This window comes from Tamandua tetradactyla, chromosome 17 (genome assembly GCF_023851605.1).
Source record: "Tamandua tetradactyla isolate mTamTet1 chromosome 17, mTamTet1.pri, whole genome shotgun sequence".
NCBI lineage: Eukaryota > Metazoa > Chordata > Mammalia > Pilosa > Myrmecophagidae > Tamandua > Tamandua tetradactyla.
In genome coordinates, this window is record NC_135343.1 from 73,620,265 (window position 1) to 73,648,220 (window position 27,956).

Below are 27,956 nucleotides of genomic sequence, written 5' to 3' on the forward strand. Positions count from 1 at the left end.
TGTTCACCATGTGCCTTTCCAGATGAGAGAGACACTGTGTTCGCCATGTGCCTTTCCACTTGAGAGAGAAACCCTGAACTTCATCGGCCTTCTTGAACCAAGGTATCTTTCACTGTATGTCTTAGATTGGACATTTCTATAGACTTGTTTTAATTGGACATTTTCTCGGCCTTAGAACTGTATACTAGCAACTTATTAAATTCCCCTTTTTAAAAGCCATTCCGTTTCTGGTATATTGCATTCTGGCAGCTAGCAAACTAAAACGCCTTGGAACACTAGGATTATTATGAAACTTCAGCAATATGCCCCATTTTAAAGGAATATTTAAAGCTTTTTTATATTCTAGCAATAACTAATTTGAAAATATATTTCAATTGCAATATTAATAAACTTATAAAACAGGATTCAAACAGAACAATAAGTATTCGGAACCTAAACAAGGACTGTCAAACTTCATTGAGGGATATCAAAGAGAGATATACCATGTTCCTGGGTGAAGAGACCTGATTTTGTTGGGATGTCACATCTCCCCAAATTATTCTTGAGAGAGCTTTTATTGCCAACCCACAGTACAAACCAGGAAGCAAGATGGAAAATATGAAACTTTTTGGGAATTAGCTAATTTTTTTTTTCATGAATGAAACTCCATGGTTGGTGTTTACATAGGTTTCTAATTGATAACTAGTTCATGTAGAGCTATATGCAGTCATGTTTCCTCTCTTTGGTCTGCCCCAAGTTTCTGACAGTCATAAATGATTAAGGAAACTGCCGTGAGGGGTGGGCCTCAGCGCTGGGTCGTCCAAGGCGGTGCCAAGAAGTGTAAAGCCAAGGATGACGCCAACAACAACCTGCATCTGCGCGTGTAAAGTCTGTATTTCACAGTTTTCAGGACACATTCACACACTTTATCTCCCTGAGTCTTCACAGCCCGCCCCCTCTGCCCCCCACCCCAAGAAAGACTCATAGGACCCACCATCCTGGTTCAGAAAACCAGGCTGAAGAGAAGTGAGTGCATTTGCCATGGTCACAGAGCGGTACGGGGCAGAGCTGTCAGCTGACGACCAGCGGGGCTGATCCAGTGCTTCTCTCCGTGGGCTACTCTTGACATCCAGTCACGAATCTCGGTGGGGCCAGAATTAAACAAAAGGGGGGCACAATGAAATGCTACGTCAAGTTGTCTATTGTTCAGACAGGTAAAGATTGTTAACTTCTTTCCCAAAAGATTTTTCCACCGTCATGTGGACACAAGTAGGGCTGGCTTATTTAATCTGCTGTTAAACCCACCGTAAAGTTCTTTTTGTACTTAGTGACCCCTGAGGTTGGCAAAATGTCAGTGGTGTTCGAAGACTGGGCTCCACTGACTGAACGAAGAAGTAGGTGTAGAAGCCCAGACGGTGAGAGTCTGGTTTGCTTCTACTTGTTCTTTATGAAATTTGTTGAACTAAACAAACTTCATCAACTAAATGTGGATAACAACTAGAGTCATTCAGAAAGCAGGGAAAAAAACCAACCAGTTTTATACACAATAACATTCTTACCACTTCAAGAAGTTTGCAACAATGACAATTTAGCACTATTCAGCTAAGGGGAAAATCTGGGTATTAATTGGCTGTCAAAAGTGATTCAGGATCACCTAAAGCGAAGCTCTCATCACCTTGTTTTATGTTCTATAGGCATGCTGGCCCACACATGGGAATAACATGAGAAACACACAAACACTGTCGCATCCAGGTGTGCCCGTAGCCAGTTCACACCTCCGCTTCCCAACTAGCCACCTAAATTGTTTCTTAGAACTATAGAGATTATTGATTCATGGCTTCTACCAAGCACTTTAAAGTTAGGTGGGTAACTTGAGATGCGAAGGTGACGACCTGGGTTTTCACGCTAGTGGTGGCTGTGTGATCCTGAGCAGTCACCTCTAGGAATCAGTTTCTATGAATCAGGTGTCAGGTGTGGCCAAGAAGTTTGTAATCAGGGGGTGTCTCAGGGCTGGCAGTGCTCTGTTTCTTGACATGGAAGGTGGTTATGCTGGGGTTCACTTGAGGACAATTAAAGTGTATTTAATACATAAAGGCGTGTTTATGTTTTAGGCAGTTTTCTGCATGTGTGGTGCATTTTACACAAAAGTTTTCTTTAAATAAAGAAAATTAGAGTAATTATGATATCCTATAGGATTGTTGTGAAAGGCAAAGGTATGTGAAATCACTTTGTGGATATTAAACCATGCTGTGCTGGTGATAATGTATGCACTTGAACTAGTCGAGATCACCATGGTAATTATTGCGTTTAGATATCACAGGACCACAAAATACCAAGGAAATATCTATGAAATGGAGAGTGGTATCTTTTTGAAATCTCAAATTCTCCCCTGCATTAGCGAAGAGTTTTAAGAATTGGGAATTTTGGGGCGGGCCGCGGTGGCTCAGCGGGCAAGAGTGCTTGCCTGCCGTGCCGGAGGACCCCGGTTCGATTCCCGGCCCCAGCCCATGTAACAAACAAACAAACAAACAAAATATAATAAAACAAGAAAATGTTTAAAAATGTTTCCCTTTCTTCCTCCTTTCTTTCCTTCCTTTCCTCCCTCTCTCTTTAAAAAAAAAAAAAAAAAAAAAAGAATTGGGAATTTTGTCTTTTGACCAAAGCTACATGCTTTATTTTTCTCTTCTCTTCACCTATTGAAACTTTGAGTGAAAATTATCCACATTGTAGACCTATTCTGTTGTGTCATCTGCAGATAAAGTTCCTCAAACTCCCTTTCTCGAACCTCCTTCAGTCTCCTTTCTCTCTCTCTCTCTCTCTCTCTCTCTCTCTCTTGTTTTTGCTCATATTTTCCTCCTTGTCTTCTTCTGGCCCACGTCCCCTTCATGCTCCTCTCTTCTCTGGCCTCCTCGTTCTCTCCTTTGCCATCTCTCTATAACCTCTTTCTTCCCTAAATTATTAAAATCCTAAGCTAGACTGGCTTGGCCCTGAAAGTCCCAGAGTAGAGGGAATTCTGCACAGGTCTGAAGGTGATTAAAGGGGTGTGAGAGAGTGGCCCAAGGTAGCATCAGGATAAAACTCAGTACTGAGTTCAGCAAGGTTCAGCGCAGTTCATTTTCCTTCTACTTCATTTCCGTGAGGACTCTACCTGTCCCCTCTAAGTTTGAAACCTTGAGACATATACATAGAAATTGACTTTGAAATCCACAAAATACGCCAGAGTAATAGGTTGTGTCAAAAGATCTCATTACTTATATAAAGCTCTAAAAGCCTTCCATGGCGAATCTATAGCACGTTGTTGAGATAAGACCAAAATGGAAAAATTTTTGTTGCTACCTTGCAGGTTTTGTAAGATGAGGGTGATGTCAGTGATGATAACATCTATTACTTATTGAACACTTGTTTAGCCCTGGGCCAAATGCTTTTCAGACATTACCTCATTCAATCTTCAGCACAATGCCAGAGGTAAATACTTTTACTATCTCTAACATTTAGATGAGGAAGTGAAGATTTTAGGAAGAGTAAGTGACTTGCCCAAAGTCACACAGCCAGGTAAGTGGCAGGGCTGGGATGGAGCTCGGGTGTGGCAGACTGCGGAGCCCGGCCTGAATCTAATACCCTGGAAGGCTGAGCAGGGCTACTTAGTCATTTGGCTTATTGAAAGGATAGCATGTCCAGGATGTCTGGCTTTCAGTTTCACTGGTTGTGCTGGAATCATCTGTGTGTCTCTCCAGACTCAGCCTCCATCGTCTCTGGACCTCAGAGGCTTCCTGCTGGGTTTAGCCAAAGGGGAACAGCATCAGGAGCTGGGAGGAAAGGAAGAGCATGTAGTAGGGCATTTATTTCCCTGGTCCCTCCTGCAGTGTCCCTGCAGCCTAGGTGGGTCCTTCCACCCAAGGTCACAGCCCCTCAGGCTGCCCCTCCACGCAGCCTGCTTCCTCTTCTCGCCCCTTGTAGTTTGCCTATGTCCTTTCTTACGCTGTAAATAGTTACTCTATAAATTCTTCCCAAATTACCCAACTTGAGTAAGCCATCTGTTTCCTGCCAGGGGTCTGACTGATTCACCAGCTTCATTCTTGATTTATGTGCTAGTCACTTAAGTTCTCTCGGCCTAACTTTCACTCCCTGTCAAGCAGGGATCATGATGCCTGGTCTCTCTTATCGTAAATGTCAAAGAAAACAACTGATGTGAAAGCATTTTGGGAAACATAAATAATCATCTAAATATAAGGCAGGTATTACAATTCCAAGAGGTACAGAATGGGCATTTTGTAAATAACCTGACTAGAATTAGAGCATTCTAATGTTTCTCATTCTGAGAAATTGAATATGATTTCATTGTGAACGGAAATAGAGAAAAGAGAATTGCTGATGAGAAGAAGGGGAAAGGAAATCTTTATTTTTTTGTTTCTTGATGCTTTAAAGACCCATTTACTTAGAAGCCTATGCGAAACTTACACATAATAAAAATATGAAGAAATCCAGCCCTGTTCCATCCATGGTGATTATCTTGGCCAAGGAGCAAGGTAAATACTGCAGTGGCTGTTTTGGCAAGCCCTCCTTGGCAAGTGTGTACCAAAGGATGCCTTCAAACCAGGAAGGGCTACTTGGCCTTTTTTTCTTTCTCTGTCTTTCAAAAGCCCATTAGCAGAGAGCCCAGCTTGCCCCCCATGGATGCAGGTGCAGGAAGGGCAGGGGTGCCTGCCAAGCCAGACTCCCTCCATGTGAAAACCCTTTGCTCCAAGGCCAGGTATTTTAGCACCTCCCTCTCCCTGTCAGGAGGAGGCTTCGGGAATTTCCCTCTTTATAGAATGGAAATAATTAAACTAACCTGCTTTCCCAAGTTGCTGATAGAAATAACTGCCACTAATTTCTTTTTTTAGAGAGGATCCCTATTGAGAGATGCTAAGTTATAATTTATCTAATATAATTTAATTAGTATTTCATTTCCAAGAAACCTGTAAGGGAGTTCAGACCTTCAAACCCTTTTACCTCTTTACACTCCATCAGTGCTTTTACTCCAGAGAAGTAAAAACATGCATGAACCAATGACAGATTTTATTGTTTTTATTTTATTGTTTTGGAACAAACTCAGCTTTTAAAATATATAGTTTAAAAATTGCTCTTAAAAAGGGTTTCATATAAAAAAAAAGTGTTCCATATGTTTTAAGCAAATAGTCTTTAAATCTTAATACAAACTTATGATAAATATTAAACACCAAAACTTTGTAGATTCTAAAGCAGAGTTTTTATTTATTTGGGTGTGTTTTATCTTCCAACCTAAAAATGAAAACTGATCTCTTCACATCAGGCAGTTTGAACAACTGTCTAACTGCATAATGTATGTACAATCGTCCTGTTTTCCAGGGGCCTAATACTCTATTTGAGGATGATTTGTTTCTATCAGATATAGACTTTTTTTTTCAGATTAAGTAGAGATTGATTTCTGATGAATAGCCAGCTCCGTCTAGGGTTGTTTCAGAGAACGTGGCAGACATTCTCATTTCCCTATACTCATTTTACCCTTTTACCTTACTAACAAAATTCCAAGTTTTTCAGTGAAGCAGTTTATCCAGTCGAAATGCTGAGCTTCCCAGACTTCCTTGCCTCTGGGGTGAGCACATGACTGGGTTCTGGCTACTGAAAGTAAGTGGAAGTCTGCTGGTGCCTTCCAGGAGAGCTGTGTCTACCAGACAGAGGAGACTGGCCCAGCTGGCAGAGGTGTTCACCCCTTACTTGCCTCCCCCTCCCCCTTTCTTCTTACTAAGTCATGGACATCACAGCTGTAGGTGGGATGGCCATCCTGCTACATGGGGAAAATAAACCCCTCTTTAATTATGCCATTGCAGTTGTATTGCTGTTACAGGCAGCCAAAACCAGTCCTAAAGGCTGGAGAGGAGCATTCCCAGGTTACCAGGCCATTTCAACCCCAACCTCTGAAGCAAATTCAACGTCATTTGATATATGTCTGTTCTGGCGGAGAGAAATAAATAGTTCACGTTTAGCTACACCAGGAGTATAACAAAATAAGAAAGTTTGTGAGAGAAGTTGAACTACCTCTGCTCTCCCAAGCTGCCCTTCAGGCAGGCTGCTCTGTGTTGGCCCTTCCCCTTCGCCCCTCCAGCTCTGCTCCCCCCATTTCCCCACCCTGCTCTTTGTTGCAGGCTGCCCTGCAGGGGCGTATCACAGGGCTCTGGGACCTCCAGCTCAGCCAGTGGAGAGCAAGGAGGGGAAAATGAGGTCAGGTTATTTATTCCACCAGCTTCCTTCCTAGAGTTCACTTCTGCTGGTTGCATCCCTCAGCCAAGGGTCACTGGCCTCTCCAGGGCCTTCTCTTCACAGCCCTTTCCTCCGGGTTCAGGAACCCGCTCCCTCCAGGTGTGGGAGCTGCAGGGCTGATCCCAAGCCCTGGGGAACTGTACCTTATGATTCTACTCCCTGGCCACGTGGTGGTCACTAACCCTTTAATTTAACCCTCCTTAACTTGACTTCATTTGCGTGTGCCATTCCGCATCACACTGGGACCCTGATGGATAACACAGACTGCATCTCAGAGCAGTCAAGGTTGTCGCCAAGGTCAGCAGCCATGCATCCCACAGTGTCCACAGCACGCTCCACCTGAGATCGCCGATGGAAATGAGCTCTGCTTTGTGTTGATTTACATCCCCTCATCTGTACTACATACACGGTTACTTAATAAATCCATTTATTCCTTTAACATCTATTTTGCATCTATTCTGTTATGGGATATTATCACAGTTGTTTCGCTCTGAGCTCAACTTTACCTTTTCTTTTCCACATCTATCACACTCAGTTACATTTCTTACTTTCCCTCTTGAGGATTTTTCCCTGAGCTTCAATTCCCTGCTTCCCTCACCTCCAACCTTCCCTTCCTGCGCAATGCACACGTTTTCCAGGGAACTGCATTGTGTTGGCATCTTGTTGAGAGCTTTCCTAAGACATGCACATCCATTCCGCCTGCCTCCTCCTAATCTGGACTCACTTCCCTAGGATACTTTTGGCTGGTGTCAATCAAAGACTTAAACCAATAAAATTTCCTTATTTAAATTTCAGAATATAGGAAACCATTTTTATCTCTAGTTTTAGATTCTGGTTTTAATGTATCAACTTTTTCTTATCTAATATCTCTCCAAGCGCCTGTTATCTTTCTGAATTGGTGGTCCCACTTTGCAAATACTTTGTACTTAAAAAACATTACTTAAATAGATTATTAGTTTCCATACCCTTCAAGATTAAGAATGGTAACGATAGCTAACATTTTTTGGACCTTATTATGTGTCAATGGAGTACTGCTTAATTCAATTCTCGCAACAATTCTAAAAGTAACATAACATTACTATCCCCATTCTACAGATGATGAAACTGAACCATGGATAAGTAACTTGAAACTTATGGTTATAAGTTATACTTACAGTATACTTTAGAGCCTCATCTTCACTTTGAGATCAAAGGAGAAAGGTTTATTTTGTCCAGAGCCTAAATTTTCTGTAGCACATAATCTAACTCAACCTGTCTGGATAGCATCATTTTTTTCAACTTTTTTTTTTATTGTACAGTATAACACATATACAAACCAAAGAAATAAAAAAGCAAAGCACTCTTCAGTAAGTAGTTACAGGATAGATCCCAGAGTTTGTCATGGCCTACCATATAATCCTCTCATATTTAGCTGCTCCAGAATATAGGAGGCTAGAGGGCTTAAATATTTTTTTATCATCACAATCCTTTTTCCTTCTTTTTTTGTGAAAAATAAAATTACAAAAAAGCTATAAATTTCAAAGCACAGCACCATAGTTATTTGTAGAACATATTTTAGAGCTTGACATGGGCTACAGTTCCACAATTTTAGATTTTCACTTCTAGCTGTTCTAAAATACCAGAGACAAAAAGAGATATCAATTTAATGATTCAGCATTCAGATTCATTTGTTAAATACTATCTTCTCTGTATAACTCCACCATCATGTTTAATTTTTCCATGCCTCTCTTTAGGGGTGTTTGGGCTATGGCAATTCTAAATTTTTCATATTGGAAGAGTCTGTCACTAATATGGGGTAGGGAGTTGGAACTATCTGATGTTCTGGAGAGGCTGGGCTAGGTTTCAGGCCTTATCTGGACTAGTGACCCATCTAGAGGTTGTAGGCTTCTGGAAAGTTACTCTAGTGCAAGGAACCCTGTGGAATCTTAAAAATTGCCCTAGGTGTTCTTTAGGATTGGCTGGTATGGTCCTGGTTGGGGGTTGGCAGGTTATGATAGGTAGCAAGGTCTACCTGAAGCTTGCATAAGAGCAATCCCCAGAGTAGCCTCTCAACTCTATTTAAACTCTCTCTGCCACTGATACTTTATTAGTTACGTTTCTCTTCCCCCTTTCGGTCAGAATGGAATTGTTGATCACACGGTGCCAGGTCTGGATTCATCCCTGGGAGTCCTCTCCCACATTGCCAGGGATACTTTCACCTTTGGATGTCATGTCCCATGTAGTGGGGAGGGCAATGATTTCACTTGCAGAGTTCAGCTTAGAGAGAGCAGGGCCACATCTGAGCAACAAAAGAGGTCCTCCAGAAGTAACTCTTAGGCATGCCTATAGGTAGTCTAAGCTTCTCTGCCACCTACATAAGCTTCACAAGAGTAAGCCTCATGATCAAGGGCATGGCCTATTGATTTGGGTGTCCCTAAAGTTTGACACAGTATCAGGGGATTCCCTGATGGTAAGGTTTACTATTTCCATATTCTTTCTCCCATCTCTCAGGGGACTTTGCCAATACTTTTGGATTATCTGCTTAATATACTCTAGGAGGTATCCAAGCATTACAATAATCTATACAGGATTAAAAGACCTCTTTCTTATTCTGTGCTCTCTGTGTTTCAGTTGTTCAAAGAGCTATACAGATAGGTTGAATTAGATTATGCACTACAGAAAATTTCCATTCCAGAGCAAGTAAATCTTTCTTCATTGGTCTCAAAGAGTATGTGTGGTTCTAAAATATAGACACTGTCTTCCTTACCCCTGTGTTCTGAATTATTTTAACTCCAAGCTGTTTGGCTTCATTCTTATCTCTAAATATCAGGTTATATATATAAAACAGCCTCTCAAAATCTGGAAATAATAATCACCACTCTGGACTTAATGTGTCTGCTCTAAAAGCTTACAGTCTAGGCCCCTGTTTTCTTACAAGAATTTTCTAAAGGTGACCGTGCCATTCTTGTTCTTTTGTTTCTGGCTTCTTTTGTCTCACCAAATGTTCCACATGTTCATTCCTATTGTTGCATGCCTCACGACTTTGTTCCTTTTTGTAGCAGCACAACCTTCATTCATAAGTATACACTGTTGTTTGCCAATCTACTTCTTGGTCAGTGCATTCAGCAACCTGCATTCATCAGGCATCATGTACACAGTCCATCAACATTCTCAGTTTCAGATAATTTCATTGTTCCCAAGAGAAAGAAAACCAATAAACATATGTTTGCCAAATAGGAAATCTAAAGCTCCTCTTAACTCTTGTCCTTCCCCCCATTATTTACCTCTGCTGTTGCTGTCATAGTGGTGATAACTCATTTAAGCAATCCAAACACAGGGAACCCACAGTAAGAATGAGAGCCTTTAACCCTGTATAGCTTAATGTAATGCCTAGATACATCCCAGACTATGTTAAGCAGATAATCAAAAAGTATGGTCAAAGTCCCTTGAGGGATTGGAAAAAAATATATGGAACTATTAAACTTTATCACTGGGGAAGTTCCTGATACTGTGTCAGACATTAAGGACACCCAAAGCAATAGGCCAACCCGCTGATCTTGAGGTTTACTCTTGTGAAGCTTATGTAGGTAGCAGAGAAGCTTAGCCTACCTATAGGCATGCCTAAGAGTTACTTCTGGAGGACCTCTTTCATTGCTCAGATGTGGCCTCTCTCTCTCTCTAAGCCCAACTCTGCAAGTGAAATCATTGCCTTCCCCCCTACATGGGACATGACATCCAGGGTGAAAGTCTCCCTGGTGGTGTGGGAGAGGACTCCCAGGGATGAGTCTGACCCTGGCACTGTGGGATCAACAATTCTATCCTGACTGAAAGGGGAAAAATAAGTATAACAAATAAATTATCAGTGGCAGAGAGAGTTTAAATAGAATTGAGAGGCTACTCTGGAGGTCACTCTTATGCAAGCTTCAGTTAGACATTGCTACCTATCAGAACTTGCCAAACCCCAACCAAAACCATTCCAGCCAATCCTAAAGAACACCTAAGGCTATATAAGATTCTAGAAAGGTTCCATGCACTACAGTAACTTTCCAAAAACTTACAACCTCCAGATGGGTCCCTGGACCAGGTAAGTCCTAAAAGGCAGAGGGTCCAGCCTCTCCAGAACATCAACTAGTTCTATCCCTTTATCCCATATTATTGATAGCCTCTTCCAACATGAACAAGTTAGAACGGACATAGCCCAAATACCCCTAAAGAGTGAGAGAAAGATCAAAGATGATGGTGGGATTAAACAGAGAAGGTAGGGTTTAACAAATGAGTATGATTGCTGGATCATTATATTGCTATTTCTTTTAGTCTCCAGTATCTTAGAGCAGCTAAAAGTACAAACCTAAAATTGTGAAATTGTAATCCATACCAAACTCTGAAATATGTTCTACAACTGATTGTCGTGATGTGCTCTGAAATTTATTGCTTTTTTGTATATATGTTATTTTTCACACACAAAAAAAAATGTCGATTGTTATGATAAAATAAATATATAGTCCTTCTGGCCTCCAGTGTCCTGGAGCAGCTAGAAGGAAAACTCTGAGATGTTGGAATGCTAACCCATGACAAACTCTGGGATCTGCTTAACTACTTTTTAAAGAGTACTTTAAAACTACTTTTTTTTTCTCTTTGCTTTGTATATATGTTAAATCATACAATAAACAAAGTTCCAAAAAATTTTTTTAAGAGATTAAATAATGGGAAAAACTTAAAACAAAAAAGTGGCCCAGACAGGAGATTTTATATTGAGATATTTTCCCTAAGTGAAATAGTTATCTTATGATGACCAGCGTTACAAAAATAAGAAGAAGAAAAAAATGAAGAAGAACCTGTTTATTTTGAAGCACTAGATAACTGTTTTAACTTGAGTTCAGATTGATTCTCAGTCAAATGGTTTTTAACCTTCTCTCTCCATTTTCGCCCACTGGTTATCTTTATACCGGATCTTTTTAATGAGATGCTCAATTTTCAACTCCTCACTGGACTGTTCAGGATATCAAAGTGTCACTGAGCCAAGAAGTCCAACTAGGAAAGATATTTTTTTTTACACATCAGAAGTGGCTTTTCAATGGAGATAGAGCCTAATGCATAAAACATTCCAACACATAGGAAAAAGTACCAGGATTTTAGCTTATTACTACAAAGTGCAAGATGTGTCTGAGGGACCCCAATGAGTTGCAAAAAGAAGCAAAACACAGCTGGGGCATCAGTTTTACACAAAGCTGATAACTCTCTTAGGCCTCAGAAGCCATCGTTGTTGCCAAAGTGAATGATTCACTAGAAGGTGCTTAAAATAAGCCTGAGCAAAGCATTAGAGAGACACTCTCCGATTCTGAGGCCTTGAGGGGAATCATGGGCAACTCTGGGACAGCCAATTCGAATCACTGAGGATGGAGGTGGGACAGCAGAGTGTGTGCCTCTGCAGTCCAGCCTCCAGGGTGGGCCACTCTGGTTGGGCAGGGCAGGGCTGGCCTGTGCCAGAGTACACACATTGCAGCTGAGCACCCCCCAAACCAGCCCTGCTTTCTACTTGGAAGTCTTCAGTCCATTCTCTCTTTCAGAATCTCCAATGGGAGTGCACCATTGCTTATTTGCACTTTATGGACATAGCTAAAATAGGTGCTCCAAATACTGGAAAGTATATTTTGACAGAGTGCTGTCCTCGAAGTTGTTACTTTGCTCTATTTTACAATCATTTACAAACCTGTTGTGATAGGGAGAATAGTGCCCCCACCCCAAAGATGTTCCTATCCTAATCCCCAGAGCTTGTGACTATGTGACCTTACATGGCAAAAGGGGACTTTGCAGATGCGATTAGGTTAAGGTTTTCAAGATGGGGAGATGATCCTGGTTATCCAGGTGGGCCCAGTGTAATCACAAGAGTCCCTCCAAGAGGAAGAGGGAGGCTGGCGGGTCTGTAACAGAGATGGGATGCAACAAGCAGAGGCTGGAGTACTGTGGCCGCTGGCTTCGAAGATGGAAGAGGCAAGGATTGTGGGCAGCCTCTAGAAACTGGAAAAGGAGGCAAGGTCATGGATTTGCTCCCACAGCCTCCAGAAGTAATGCAGCCCTGCTAGCGCATTTTAGACTTCTGACTCCAAAACTATAAGATCATGCATGTGTGTTGTTCTAAGGCACCAAGGCTTGTGGCAATTTGCTAAAGATGCAGTGGGAAACCAGTGTACCTGTAGAAGTTTGCAATGTCTGTCCCATCATTTTACCCTTTCCTATAGCCATGCATGCCCTCAACCACTTGACTTTGCAGTTCCTCACAAAAATGGGGTGCAGCCTATTTTGGTCACATGATTTTCTTTGGCTAATAGAATGAGCTAGAAGTGCCAGTATGCCAGTTCTGAGCCTGAGCCTTAAGAAATTTTGTGTTTCTGCTTTCTTTTACACTTCTGTCATTGTGGGATAAAGACATGCCTGGGCTAGCTCATTGGTTTTAGAAGGAGAATGAGAAACAATGGCATGGGGGTGCCCCAAATAAGATGTTCCAGCAAGCAGAAGCCCCAGGCAGATGCATAACCAGCTCAACCTAGATCAACTGGCTCTTACTGACCTCTGAGCTATACTAATAAAGGTTGCTTTAAACCACGGAATTTTGAGATGTTTTGTTACACAGCAGCAGTTAAGTGGCACAATGACTTACAAACCACTGACAGAGACTTGGAAAGCAATGTTCCAGGTGGTTTTTACATAATCTCATTGTAGTACTTACCTCTGCTGAATGAATGGCCTGGGGCATAATAGTTTGGGTAATTCATATTTGGCTGGGCCCAGTCCTATAGTCTCATTAGGAAAAAGAGCAATTCAAACTTAGAGCTCTCTCCACTCATTTCCCCCATCCCCAAAGAGCTCACATTGCAGCAGTCTGTAAATCTTTCCATTTTATTGAAAGCGTAAAATATAATAAGTTATATATATATACAGAATTATACAAAAACATTGATAATTAAGACTTCACTGGTTTAAGAGTCAGACACCTAGCTCTGGGGTGTTCAAAAAATGCTTTTAAGTACAATAAAGTGATGGCCTCCAAACAAAATGGCAGGATGGCCCAGCCTCGGTCAGTCTCAAAAGCATTACTGCCCTCCTGATTCCACATTCCACAACGTGAGGGAAAGCTCCATCAGAGTAAATCTTTTCTGGATTTGTTACCAAATAAATAAATGGTATAGCAATGCAGAACTCTATGAGGACTTACTCCCCAAAAGTGGCAGGTTGAGTCACTGATACATGGACCCGTCTCCAGAATTCTAAGAGACCAGGAAAAATTACCCAGAGGGAGACCAGGCACCCCGCCTCCTTCACTGAAAATGTTGTTCTAGGGAAGGGGCAAGCTGTTATCCTGGAATGGAATACTCATCACATATGACATTTGCAGTCTAATTAAGGCAGAAGCTCTCATCATCATTATCTCAAAGCAGGGGGAGAGTGGCGCCATTAAGGATTTCAAAGAGAAATTAAAAGGATCATTTTTTGCCATGGAGTATTTAGCTAACAGGATGTACCAAATAGGTTCTGAAAAAAAAGCAGCAAACAGAGACAGTGGATAATGATATTAAATATTCAGGACCTAATTATGATCCTATCACAGTATGTTCTACATTCACTGGTGGGAAATTGTTTGTTGGCTTTCAATATATGACAATTGCCCCTCACCCCCAAAGCATTTGCTCAGTCATGTGAGCAATTTAAAATTTTTTTAAATATTACTTTATAAGTCAGAGAATTTGCTTTAATTTTGTGATAACTGCAGTCAAACCTGTCATTAGAAGAGCTCAGCAGTGAACTCTAAATTAACCTCCTGGTGTGATCACTGCCGTGGCTCCTGAGCGCCTGGCAATTGCAGGTGTAATAAAAGAATCTGCCAAGAACAATATCAGTTTATTAACTTTATCTCTAAATGTCATTTCAAACAACTATAGTTTGTGAAAACTCCAAGTCTGAGTTTTTCCGCTTTCCATTTTACTTGATGACTTGCCTATATTCATTGATTTCCATGGAGTGCCTCAAAGGCTCGCATTTCTGACATCTCTACATTTTCTTTTTGCTCATCTGAACCTTACTTTTCCTGATTACAAACTCACAGACTACCAGGTCTGGGAGGGTCTTAGAGCCCGGCTAATCCAAATGTCTCATCTGAAGAAAAGAAACTGAGGTCAAGGGAGGGAGAGGAAAATTGCCCACAGTGGCACAGCTAGAACCCAGTTCTCTGGACTCCAAGCCCAAGGCTCTCTCCATCACACTGCAGGGCTGCATTCTCGCTAAATGGCTCAGATCTGGCATCTGAAACTCTCACAACATGAGAATTATCTGTAAGTTTGAACACTCTTGAAATCTAGGAAGTTGCCCTTTTCCTAAGCAGATTTACTACTCCTTTCTATCTGAAGCAAAGGCATAGCCTGCCATAGAATCATTTAAACTGTTTATGTGGTTGAGCATTACTGTCCCCCAAAAGTCCAATCTGACTAATAAAGAGAATGGAAGACAATTTACACGTAACACAGAACCATTGGGCTACCAGGTCTAAGACTCAGGCAATAAATAAAACTGGCTACCACACAGAGCTACTTGATTGGAAAAATACATGCGTTGCGTATCTGCTTTAGCAGATCAGAGAGTGAGCTCTTCCATTATTGACTCAAAGGGCCGTGAGATATATGAGTGACCTCAAAGATAGGTAAAATCATCCTAAAGAAACAGCACGGGATAGTAACACACTTGTACTGAACCTGAAATAATGCATGGAATGGGGTCTCTGCATTTTATAGCCATTTTGCCAACACCTTCAAGCTGCTCTCTTTGTGAGGAAGGCCTCCTTCATCACCCCAGTGGCCAGCTATCTCCCTCTTTTAGAACTTTTATTACATTTTGTTAGCATCCCCTCATTCAGTTTTTTTTTATGTCTTCTGTTGAAGCAATTTGTAGACATGTCATGCCTTATTTCTCCCACTAGATTGAAAATTCCTTAAATGCAAGGACCAGATTCTTCACCTTTGTCACTCCCACATTGTTTGGTTCATTTGGGTACTCAACAATGGCTACAGAATGAATTAATGGTTGACCAGATGAATGAATAAAATTCATTCTGTCTGGTGAGGTATAAGTGGGTAGCTGGGAGTGTCCCAACTATAATCTTTTATCTTTGGTTAGATTGGAAGATAGGCCTTATTTCTGCTTGCTCTTTGGAACAGCTTAGGGTATCACCTGGTGACACATTAGAAAAAGCCTTGATCCTTCGCCACCACTCACAGCTCCAGAGCCCTCTGTAAGGTCCCTTGGCTCAGCCCAGGGAAGGACAGTTCACAGCCATGAGCCTCAGGATGTCGCAGGTGGCTGGGAGGCAGGTGGCAGGACCCCAGCCCACTCCAGTATGTCTGCGCACAGGGACTCCACAGCATCCAGCCGCTCAATCTGCACCAGTTTTGTGAGCAGCTCTGGAATGCTGTAGCCTGCCGTGCTGATGCGGTCAAACAGCTGCATGCCATCTGACATGCCTCCGATCTCATCCCTCTTCAATCCGAAGCTCTCAGCGAGGTGGCGCCATGTTTTCACAACCGCCTTCTCAGAGTTGTATGTGGAGCTGAGCATTCGGCTGGTCTTCTCGAGGCAATCAAATGGCAACTCTGTGGGACTGAGACCTACAGAGACCAAAGGCCACAGACAGACATTGCAAATGACAGTCAGAAGAAGCTTTAGCACCATTACAAATTCTTTTTAAAAACCGTTAATTTTAAAATAAAATACAGATGCAGAAAATCTTGCAAAACAGATGCATAGCTTAAGGTGAACACCATCCAGAACTTTGACAGCCACAAGAGAAGCTTCTCCGTGTGCCCTAATCCCAATAACAACCCCACCCATCTCCAAAAATAAACTTGGTTTTGACTTACACTAATTCCCTCAAGACCATTTTTTAGCAGTCTTCAAAGCCTTTAATTCAGGCCACGCTTTGTTGGGTAACCCCTGCCTTACATGGGGTTGGGGCTGAGGAGAGGGTTGAAGGGAAAGTATCTTGTCAGTATTCACCTCTATGAAGGGTGCTATTTATGACAACCCAAGGTTAGGGACATTTGAGCCAGGTAACCAGGACTTAGTGGTCTAGTGGTTCCCAGCCCTTACTGTACATTAGATGCACTTAAGTGCTTTTTTTTTTGTTAAATTGATGTACTTCCAAGAATATGGAGTGGGCGTAATTTTCCCTATTGCTAAGTACAACCAAAACCTCAAAATGTTATATATGCCTCTGAGAAGTAGAAAGAAGAAAGTAGAAGTTACACTGTCTATGAACCTTGGGACCTAATGAAAGACATGGAGGTGAGCTCACTGGGTTTTTTTTGACTTCCTATGCCCCAGACTTGGAACTGAAGAAGCCAGCAATTCAAAAACAGCAATTAGCATATGCAAAAAAATCCCATTAAAGCCTTCTCTCTCTAGCCAAAAGATGAGGAAAGGGGCAGCCTAGCAAGACAGAAAACTTGTAGACAATAACTATCCTACTTCAGTCAAGCACACAGATAACACTATGGCCTACCTCCACTCCACCTTCAAAAGCAAAGTGAGTAACCTAGACTTTGAACCCTAAAAGGCTGTGATGAGGGGCCTTGATCACCCCACCATGATACTGTCAGGGAGGGCCATGTGAGGGTCAGGGACTTTTATCCCTTTGGGCTAGTGACAGGCCTCTTTCTAACCCTGCACAGCATCAGAGGGAAAGAGACCCTAAACAGCTAAAAGCATCCTACAAAAGAAGAACAAAGTGGGAGGATTAACACTCCCTGACTTTTATACCTATTTTGACAGTGGTCAAAACAGCATGGTACTGGCACAAAGACAGAAGCATTGACCAAGCATATAGAGAGCCTGGGCTTCTACCCCACCCAGCAGTAACAAGGTGCACCCTCCTCTACTCCTTGGACAAGTGGAAAGTCATGACTCTCATCTTCTCTCGCAGGCTTCTACACATGGTGAGTCAGCTCCCAACCTTGCCCAGCAATAACAAGGAGCCACCTGCCTCAGGTATCATGGAGGCTGAGGTGGGGACCTGGATTTCCACCTCCACCTGGCAGTGACAGGGTGGTACCTTCCCTTCCCCTATTGGAGCAGTGCCAAAGAAGGCCATCTAAAGCAGAAGATTTGAAAAAGATCCAGAGTCTCACTATAAAAAGAAAATGTCCATATTTTAATTGAAAATCCCTTCAAAATCAACATGCCAAAAGCCAGGAAGACCTCAAACTGAATGAGAAAAAAGCAGTCAAATCAATGATATCAACACTGTGATGATAGAGATGTTAGAATTATTTGATGAAAAATTAAAGCAATTATAATAAAAATGTTCCAGTGAGCAATTACAAACATGCTTGACACAAATGAAAAATTAGCCTTAGAAAAGGAGTATGTAAAGACAAACCAAATGGAAATTTTAGGACTGAAAATTACAAAAACTGAAGTAAAAGTCTTACTGGATGGGTTCAACAGCTGAATGAAGACAGGGAAAAGAATCAGTCAATGGAAAGTAGAACAATGGAAACTATCTGATCTGAACAACTGAGAGAAACTAGACTGAAAAAAAAAAAATGAACAAAACCTAAAAGAACTGTAAAACTATAAAAAAAAGATCTAATGTCCATGCCATCAGAGTTCCAGAAGGAGAGGGGAAAGAGGTCAGAACTAAAAAAGTATTCGGAGAAACAATGGCTGAAAACTTCCCAAAATTAGGAAGTAAAAGACTTGTACACAGAAAACTACATAACATTGCTAAAAGAAATCAAAAGAGATCTAAATAGGTGGAAAGACATTTCCTGCTCATGGATAGGAAGGCTAAATATAGTCAAGATGTCAGTTCTTCCCAAACTGATCTACAGATTCAACACAGTACCAATCAAAATTCCAACAAAGTACTTTAAAGATTTGGAAGAGTTAACTACCAAATTCATCTGGAAGGGAAAGAGACCCCAAACAGCTAACACCATCCTACAAAAGAAGAACAAAGTAGGAGGATTAACACTCCCTGACTTTTATACCTATTTTGACAGTGGTCAAAACAGCATGGTACTGGCACAAAGACAGAAGCATTGACCAAGGAAATTGAATTGAGAGTGCAGAAATAGACCACCAAATCTATGGTCAACTGATTTTTGACAAGGCCCCCAAATCCTCTGAACTGGGACAAAATAGCTTTTCAATAATTGGGCATGGAAGAACAGGATATCAATAGCCAAGAGAATGAAAGGAACTCCTATCTTACACTCTACACAAAAATTAACTCAAAATGGAGCAAACACCTAAATATAAGAACTAGCACCATAAAGCTCGTAGAAGAAAATGTAGGGAAACAACTTCAAGACCTAGTAATAGGAGGTAGCTTCCTAAAGTTTACATTCAAAGCACAAGCAACAAAAGAAAAAATAGATAAATGGGAACTCCTCAAAATCAAATGCTTCTGTACCTCAAAAGACTTTGTCAAAAAGGTGAAGAGGCAGCCAACTCAATGGGAGAAAATATTTGGAAATCACATATCAGACAAAGGTTTGATTTCCTGTGTATAAAAGAAGTCATACAACTCAACAACAAGAGAACAAACAACCCAATTATAAAATGGGCTGAAGATATGAATAGGCATTTTTCTGAAGAGCAAATATAGATGACTCAAAAGCACATGACAAGATGCTCATTTTCACTGGCTATAAGGTAAATGCAGATCAAGACTAAATGAGATACCACCTCACACCTATAAGAATGGCTGCTATTAAACAAACAGGAAACTACAAATGTTGAAGAGGATGTGGAGAAACTGGGACACTTATGCACCACTGGGAATGTATAATGGTGTAGCCACTATGGAAGACTGTTTGGCAGTTCCTTCAGAAACTAAATATTGAGTTGCCCTGTGATGCAGCACTAACACTACTTGGTATATACCCAGAAGAGCTGAAAGCAATGACATTTGCACACCGATGTTCATTGCAGCATTATTCACAATCACCCAAAGATGGAAACAAACCAAATACCCATCAACAGAGAAGTGGATCAACAAAATGTGGTATACACATACGATGGAATATTATGCAGCACTAAGACAAAATGACATCCTGAAGCACAAGACAAGATGAATGAGCCTTGAGGACATAATGCTGTGTGAAATTAGCTGGACACAAAAAGACAGATACTGTATGGAATCATAAAGGTATATGATTCCTTTATCATATATGGCCAGCATAAAGGTATAATCAGAGGCTTATGTTACAGAATATACGGGACTTAGAGATACATAGAAGCTAGAGTTGGGCGACCCGTTAGCTAATGAGGTTGAACTGTAAAGTAAGGGAATAGATAGAAGTGAAGGTGATTCTCTAGTGGGTCTAGAAGTAATATTACCATACTGAAGATGAACAAGATTGAAAAGGGTTGTATAGACCTACGTGTCCCATTGACTTACACTAGAAATATGAATGATTCCAAGTAAGAATTACTGCAGAGATATGATTTTTGTATAAAGAGTGTTTAAGTCCAGGGTACGGGGGGAAACTGCTATTGTATGCTATGAGCTATGTTCAAAAGGAAACCATCAGCACTACCACAGCAACAGCAGAGGTAAATAATGGGGGGAGCGACAAGAGTTAAGAGGAGGTTTAGAGCTCCCATTTGGTGAGGTTGTGTATATTGATTTTCTGTCTCTTGGGAACAATGAAATGATCTAAAATTGAGAATGTTGATGGACTGTGGACTTTGGGCTCTGTACATAATGCTCGATGAATGCAGGTGGCTGAAGGATGCACTGATGGAGAAGCAGATTGGTGAACAATGGTGTATACTTATGAACGAAAGTTGTGCTGCTACAAAAAGGAACAATGTCGTGAGGCATGCAACAATGTGAAGGAACATGTGGGACATTTGGTGAGACAAAATAAGCCAGAAACAAAAAAAAAACCCAACAATGGTATGGTCACCTTTAGAAAATGCTTATAAGAAAACAGAGGCCTAGATTATAGGCTTTTAGAGCAGACACATTAAGTCCGGAGTGGTGATTATTATTTCTGGATTTTGAGAGGCTGTTATATATATATAACCTGATATTTAGAGATAAGAATGAAGCGAAACAGCTTGGAGTTAAAATAATTCAGAACACAGGGGTAAGGAAGACAATGTCTATATTTTAGAACCACACATACTCTTTGAGACCAATAGAAGAGAGGTTTATTTGCTCTAGAATGGAAATTTTCTGTAGTGCATAATCAAATTCAACCTGCCTGTATAGCTCATTTGAACAATTGAAACACAGGGAGCACAGAATAAGAAAGAGGTCCTTTAACCCTGTATAGATTATTCCAATGCCTGGAAACATCCTAGGGTATATTAAGCAGATAATCAAAAAGTATGGGCAAAGTCCCCTGAAGGATAGGAGAAAAATATGAAACTATTAAACCTTACCATCAGGGAATCCCCTGATACTGTGTCAAACTTTAGGGACACCCAAATCAATAGGCCGTCGATCCTGAGGCTTACTCTTGTGAAGTTTATGTAGGTGTGGAAAAGCTTAGCCTACCTACAGGCATGCCTAAGAGTTACTTCTGGAGGACCTCTGTTGTTGCTCAGATGTGGCCTCACTCTCTCTAAGCCCAACTCTGCAAATGAAATCATTGCCCTCCCCACTACGTGAGACATGACATTCAGGGGTGAAAGTCTCCCTGGTGATGTGGGAGAGGACTCCCAGGGATGAATCCAGACCTGGCACCATGTGATCAACAATTCCATTCTGACCAAAAGGGTGAAAAGAAGCGTAACTAATAAAGCATCAGTGGCAGAGAGAGTTCAAATAGAGTTGAGAGGCTACTTTGGAGGTTGCTCTTACACACACTTCAGGTAGATTGTGCTACCTATCATAACCTGCTAACTCCAAACCAGGACCATTCCAGCCAATCTTAAAGAACACCTAGGGCAATATATAAGATTCCACAAGGGTTCCAGACACTAGGGTAACTTTCCAGAAGCCTACAACCTCCAGATAGGTCCCTGGTCCAAGTAAGTCCTGAAACCTAGCTCAGCCTCTCCAGAACATCAGATAGTTCCATCTCCCTACCCCATATTAGTGACAGACCCTTCTAATATCAAAAATTTAGAATTGCCATAGCCCAAACAACCCTAAAGAGAGGTATGGAAAGATCAGAGTTGATGGTGGAATTATATATAGAACATAGAATTTAACAAATGAATATGAATGCTGAATCGTTAAATGGATATCTATTTTAGACTCCAGTATTTTAGAGCACCTAGAAGTAAAAGCCGAAAATTTTGAAATTGTAATCCATGCCAAACTCTGAAACATGCTCTACAACTAGTTGGGGTGCTTTGCTTTGAAATTCATAGCTTTTTTGTATGTATGTTATTGTTCATAAAAAAAAAAAGGGAAAAAAAGTCGACTGTGATGATAAAAAAAGTATTTAAGCCCTTAGCCTCCCATATTCTGGATCAGCTAGAAGGAAAAATATGAGAGGGTTGTATGGTAGCCCATGACAAACTCTGGGATCTGTCCTGTAACCACTTTTTGAAGAGTGCTTTGAAAACTAGTGCTTTTTTATTTCTTTGCTTTGTATATATGTTATACCATACAATAAAAAAAGTTAAGAAAAAAAAAGAATATTACAAATGGTGGGGGTGGGGGAAGGTACATCAAAGGTGACCTTTCTTTACTTCTCTTGAACTTCATAAAATGACATCAGCAATAGACTGTGATAAATTCTGTAACGCCTAAAGCAATAACAGAAAACGCTAAACAACAAGTGCAGTAAAAACCACTATAGATAAATGAAAATGGAATTCAAGAAATGTTTAGGTCGCCCAAAGGAAGTCAGGAAAAGCAAAGGGGATAAACAGAGAACAAAAAATAAAATAACAGACAAATTTAACATTTAACTTAATTTTACATTAAATTTAAGTGGTCTAAATATATCAATTAAAACACAAAGCTTGTCATGATATTTCCATAAACCTACAACTGCTCTAAAATTTTTTTTAATGGAAACAAAACACAATATGCTGTAAAACCCTAATATATTTCCAAAATCATTTGTGTCTTGGGAGAACAAGACAGCTTAGCAAAGTAGATTAAAAATCATACACCAACAATACGTTGTTTGCAAGAAACTCACTTCAAGTATAATTATACAGGTAGACTGAAAGTAAAATGAGGGGGAAAGATATATTATACAAACATTAATCAAAAGAAAGCAGGAGTGACTATCTTAATATCACATGGATAGACTTTAGAGCAAGGAAAATTACCAGAGACAGAGAGGGGCATTATATAATGATAAGAGTCAGCTGACCAAAAAAGACAGCAATTCCAAACATGTACACATCAAGCAGCAGAACTGAAAAATATGGCAAAAACTGATAGAACTGAAAGGAGAAATAAATAAATGTACAATTATAGTGGATACTTCAGCACCTCCCTCAACAATCAGTAGGACAACTAGAGGGAAATAAGCAGGATTTAGAACTGAACACCATCAAACCAGCAAGATCTAATAGAAGTTTTTAGAATACTCCACCCAACAATAGCATAATACCCATTCTTTTCAAGTGCCATGGATCATTAATCAAGATTAGCCATTTCCTGGGCCATAACACAAACTCAGCACATTTAAAAGAATTGAAATTATATGCCGTGATCTCTGATCACAATAGAATCAAAGTAGAAATCAATAAACAGAATGACAATAGGAAAATCTTCAAGCACTTGAAAATAACATATTTTTAACTAATTCATGAGTCAAAGAGGGAATATGAAGGGAAATTAATCATTACATTTCATAAATGAAAAAAATATCAAAATTTGTGGGACAATGAGAAAAATTTATACTGCTAAATGCATACATTAGAAAAGAGGATAAGTTTCAAAATAGTAAGATAAGCTCCTACCTCAGGACTGTAGAAAAAGAGCAAAATATACTCAAAAAAAGCAGAAGGGAGGAAATATAAAGATAAGAGCAGAAATCAATGAAATAAAAAAACAGAAAAACAATAGAGAAAATCAATGAAACGAAGAGCTGGTTCTTCGAAAAAAAAAATCAGTAAAATTGACACATCTCTAGCAAGACTGATGAGGGACAAAAGAAGACATTATCAAGATTGGGAATGATAAAGAGGATATTACTACAGAACTTGCAGCCATAAAAAATACATAATAAAGGAATACTGCAAAGAACTCTGCATGTCCATAACTTAGATGAAATGGACAATTCCTCATAAAACATAACTTACTCAATATGACATAATATATGATTAGCCCTATAACCAAGAATATTGAATTCATAATTTTAACCCTCATGCAAAAAAACTTTAGTTCCAGATGGTTTCACATGAAAATTCTACCAAATGTTTAAAAAACAAGTAACAGGAATTCTACACAGTCTCTTCCAGAAAAAAATAGAAGACAAGGGAATACTTCCCAATTTGTGTTATGAATCTAGTCTTACTGTGATACAAGATCAGACAAAAAATAAATAAATAAAAAAATAAAAAAACCCGAAAAATGACAAGCCCAAATCCCTCATGAATACAGACTCCCAAATCCTTACAAAATTAGCAAATAAAATTCAGCAATTACATAAAAGAATTCATACACCATGACCGAGGTGGTTTATTCTGAAATACAAAAGCTCGTTCAATATTCAAAACTGAATCTACAAACTAAGGAAGAAATATCACATGATCCTATCTACATCAATGTAGAAAAATCATTTGAAAAAAATCAACATCCATTTATGATAAAAAAATTATAAGAAAGATAGGAATAGACGAGGACTTCCTCAATTTGATGAGGAGCATCTATTAAAAGTTATATTTATATTTAATGGCAAAAGACTGAACACTTTCCCCCTAAGATCAAGAACAAGGCACGGATGTCTGTTCTTACTATCTCTATTCAAAATAGTGCTGTAAATTCTAGCCATTGCAATAAAGCAAGAAAAGACACACAGATCAGAAAAGAAAAATAAAACCGACTTTACTGGGGATGACATGACTATCTACAAAGAAAATCCCAAGGAATCTACAAGAAACCTCCTAGAACTAATAAGTGAGTTCAGTAAGGTTGCAGGATACAAGGTAAACATACAAAACTCAATTGTATTTCTAAATACTATTAATGAATACATGGACACTGAAATTAAAAATGCAATACCATTTACAATCGCTCAGAAATAAATGGGAAACACTTAGCTGTAAATCTAACAAAACATGTACATAGGACTTTTATGCTGAAACCTACACAATGCTGATGAAAGAAATCAAGAGATCTAAATAAATGGAGAGATAGTTCATGTTCAGTGGATTGGAAAACTCAACATAATGAGGATGCCAATTCTCCTCAAATTGATATACAGTTTTAATGAAATTCCTATCAAAATCCCAGAAGGATATTTTGTAGACATAGAGATTATTCTTAAATTTATATAAAAGGCATAGAAACTAGAATCACTAAAACAATTTTGAAAAAAGAAGGAAAAAGTAAGAGGAATCACTTTATCCATTTTCAGGACTTATTATATAGCTACAGTAATCAGAAATGTGTGGTACTGGCACAGGGATAGATACAGAGACCAATGGAGCAAAAAACAGAGAACTTTGAAATAAACCCACACAAATATGCCCAACTGATTTTTTATAAAGATACAAAAGCAATCAATAGAGGAAAGATAGCCTTTTTAAAACATTGTGCTGGTGAAACTGTACATCAATAGACCAAAAATTGAATGTCACCCTACATCTCACACCTTATACAAAAATAAATAAACTCAAAATGGATCATGGACTTAAGTGCAAAATGTAAAAATACAAAACTTTTAGAGAAAACTAAGAAAATCTTTGGAATCTAGGGCTTGGCAAGATTTCTTAGATTTGACTCTAAATGCATGATCCGTAAAAAGAAAATTAAACTGGTTTTCATCAAATTAAGAATCTTTGCTTTGTGAAATATCCAGTTAAGAGGATGACGAGATAAGCTACATGAGGAAAGAAATACTTTTAAAACACCTATCAAACAAAAGACTAGTATCTAGAATATATAAAGAACTCTCAAAACTCAACAGTAAAATCAATCCAATTAGAAAATGTGTAGAAAACATGAACAGGAATTCATCTTCCAGGACATACAGATGGCAAATAAGCACATAAAAAGTCAGTCAATATCATCAGCCATTAGGGAAGTGCAGATTAAAAGCTACAAATTAGATATAAATATACAGCTATGGGGATGGCTAAAATAAAAAATGACAACACCAAATACTGGTGTGGATGGAGAGATGATCATTCACACATGGCTGGTGGGAATGGAAGATGTTACAGGCACTTGGCAAAAACAGTTTGGTAGTTTGTTTTAAAAAGCTAAGCATATGACCCAGAAATTGCATTCTTGGACACTCGTCCCAGGCAATGAAGACTATGGTCACACAAAACTCTATGGAGGGATGTTTATAGCAGCTTTAGTCATAAGAACCAAAGACTGGAAACAACCCAGACGTCCTTTAACGGGCAAACGGTTAAACAATTGTGGTATAGCGTCACCATGGAAGACTACTCTGCAATAAAACGGAATAAACTATCGATGATGCAGCAAGCTGGATGAATCTCCAGAGAACTATGCTGAGTGAAAAAAGTCAATTCCAAAAGGTTACATATTCCATGTATTCCACATGATTCCATTTATATGACATTCCTGAAATGACGAAATTATAGAAATGGAGAGAAGATGAGTGGTCGCCAGGGGTTAGGAGGTGGTGAGGTTGTGAAGGAAGTGGGTGTGGCTGTAAAAGGGCCACCTGAAGTGTCTGTAATGATGGAAAGGTTCTTATCTGACGGCATCAACCAATATTCGGTGGGGATCTTGTCCCCTAGTTCTGCAAGATGTCACCATCACGAGAAACCGGGAAAAGGGCACAGAGGACCTCCAGTGTTTTTGTCTTACCACTGCAGGTGAACCTATAATGATCTCCAAAGAAAAAGGTTAATTAAAAAAACACTAGCCTCACCCCCAGACTAATACAATCAGAATCCTGGAGCCGGTGGGGATGGGATGGGCAGGCAAAGACATTTTTTAAGACTTCCCAGGTGATTCTAATGCTTATTGAGAGCTTAAGACTGCTACCCTAATGCTCCCAGCCTCTGCTATGTGTCAGCGTGACTATGGACTCTAGGACACCTGTCCCCCAGGGGTGCAAGAAGGTGGCTGAGCAGACAGGGCTCTGACCTCTCACCCTCCCAGTTTTCCTTGAAGAGCTCTTCCTTCCCATGGGATTCCTAAAATTGGTTTGAAAACCACTATCCCAGGTATATTAGCTCCTAAAACCAAGACAGCCTTTGGAGTAGAGGAGGGCTTTCTGGGGTGCTAGAAGGCAAAGTCCAGACCATTCTCCATGGGGCAGCCAAGAGCCCATGGCTGGGTCAGGCTTGATGAGGCAGGAGGGCTCAGGGGCATGTATGTTTGTAGAGACATGCCACATTTCAGCAGGTAACCAAGTAGAAATTCTTGGGCCCACAGGAGTCACCCTCAAGAGTTGTTTCTGGCCAGGCTCAGGGTGCTGGCTGGTGCTCGGCTAGCATGAAGGAATGGAAGCAACAGGGCGTGTGCATCAAGCTTCAATCCCCCTGCCCAGTCCAAACAGGGGAAAGTCCGCAGGAGGAATGCCAAGGAAACCAGAGAACAGCCTGCAGGAAGGGAGGGAAACCCTCCACCCTCAGTGAGGAGTGTGGCGCTTTCTGCAGGAAGTCCCTGTTTCAGCAGTGGGTACTGGGCGGGACGGCAGGGATACAGCCTGGAGCAGCTGTGGCCAGCTGCGCCCACTCAGGGGTTCTGGTCGGGAGAAGTGACATGCTGTCATGTTTCTGGGGTGACTCCCTGGCCGGTCCTGGCCCTGATCTGCCCTCGGCTCTCACGAGGTTTTTGCCCATGCACAGATCAGGGATCTCTGCTTACTCAACGCTGGTGTGTTCCAGCCTTGGCCAAAACCAGAGGAGAGCCACCAGGATAGGGGCTGAGGAAGGAGTGGAAACTTCTGCAGCTGACCACCTACTGGGTGCAGGTGCTTTAGGCTCCTTTCTCATTCAGTTTTAGAGTGACTAGCATTAGTGGTGATAATAGCAGCAGCAGTAGTTCCTGTTTCAGATGAAGAAACTGAGGGTCAGAGAAGGTCAATTTAAGGCTACACTGCTAGCAAGGGTCACACAGCAATTCTGATTTGGGGTCTCTGGCTCCTTTCCTCTCTGCTGCACCTAATTTTGTGTCTCCTGGAAAGGAGGGTTTGGCCTGACTCTGTGTTATTGCTTGTACCACTCTATCTGCTCCAGTCATGGACTATGGGCATATATATGTTGGGCATTCTGCTGAGCAACTTACAAACATCTTCTCTGGTTCTTCAACAGTCCTGTGAGGTAGGTTTCCATTTTCCCATTTACAGGCAACTGAGGCAGAGATTAAGAACTTGCTATGGTTGCAAGTGGGAGAGGCACATTTGGGATTTAAATCCTGGTGAGTTTGATTCCAATGGCCATGTTCAATTTTTTATTTCTTTTCTATCAATCTGCCCTTTGCCAGGCCTGTCATGGTGGAGAAAGAAGTGGCCATGCAGGAGAAGCCTCCACCACCCACAACTGTGAAGGTTTTTGAGCTCTCAGCACAGTCCATCCTGGAGCTTGAAGACCTTGATGCT

General features: G+C 40.5%; 1 protein-coding gene across 1 annotated transcript in view; it reads right to left on the reverse strand.

Moving 5' to 3' along the window:
* Positions 1 to 13,134: 13,134 nt before the first annotated feature.
* The window catches only part of EDAR (ectodysplasin A receptor), a 117,286-nt gene continuing 102,464 nt past the window's right edge, over positions 13,135 to 27,956 (reverse strand). The window contains exon 12 of the mRNA XM_077134951.1: positions 13,135 to 15,890. Within this exon, the coding sequence (XP_076991066.1) occupies positions 15,568 to 15,890 (323 nt within the window). The 3' untranslated portion in view covers positions 13,135 to 15,567. The remainder of the gene's footprint in view (positions 15,891 to 27,956) is intronic.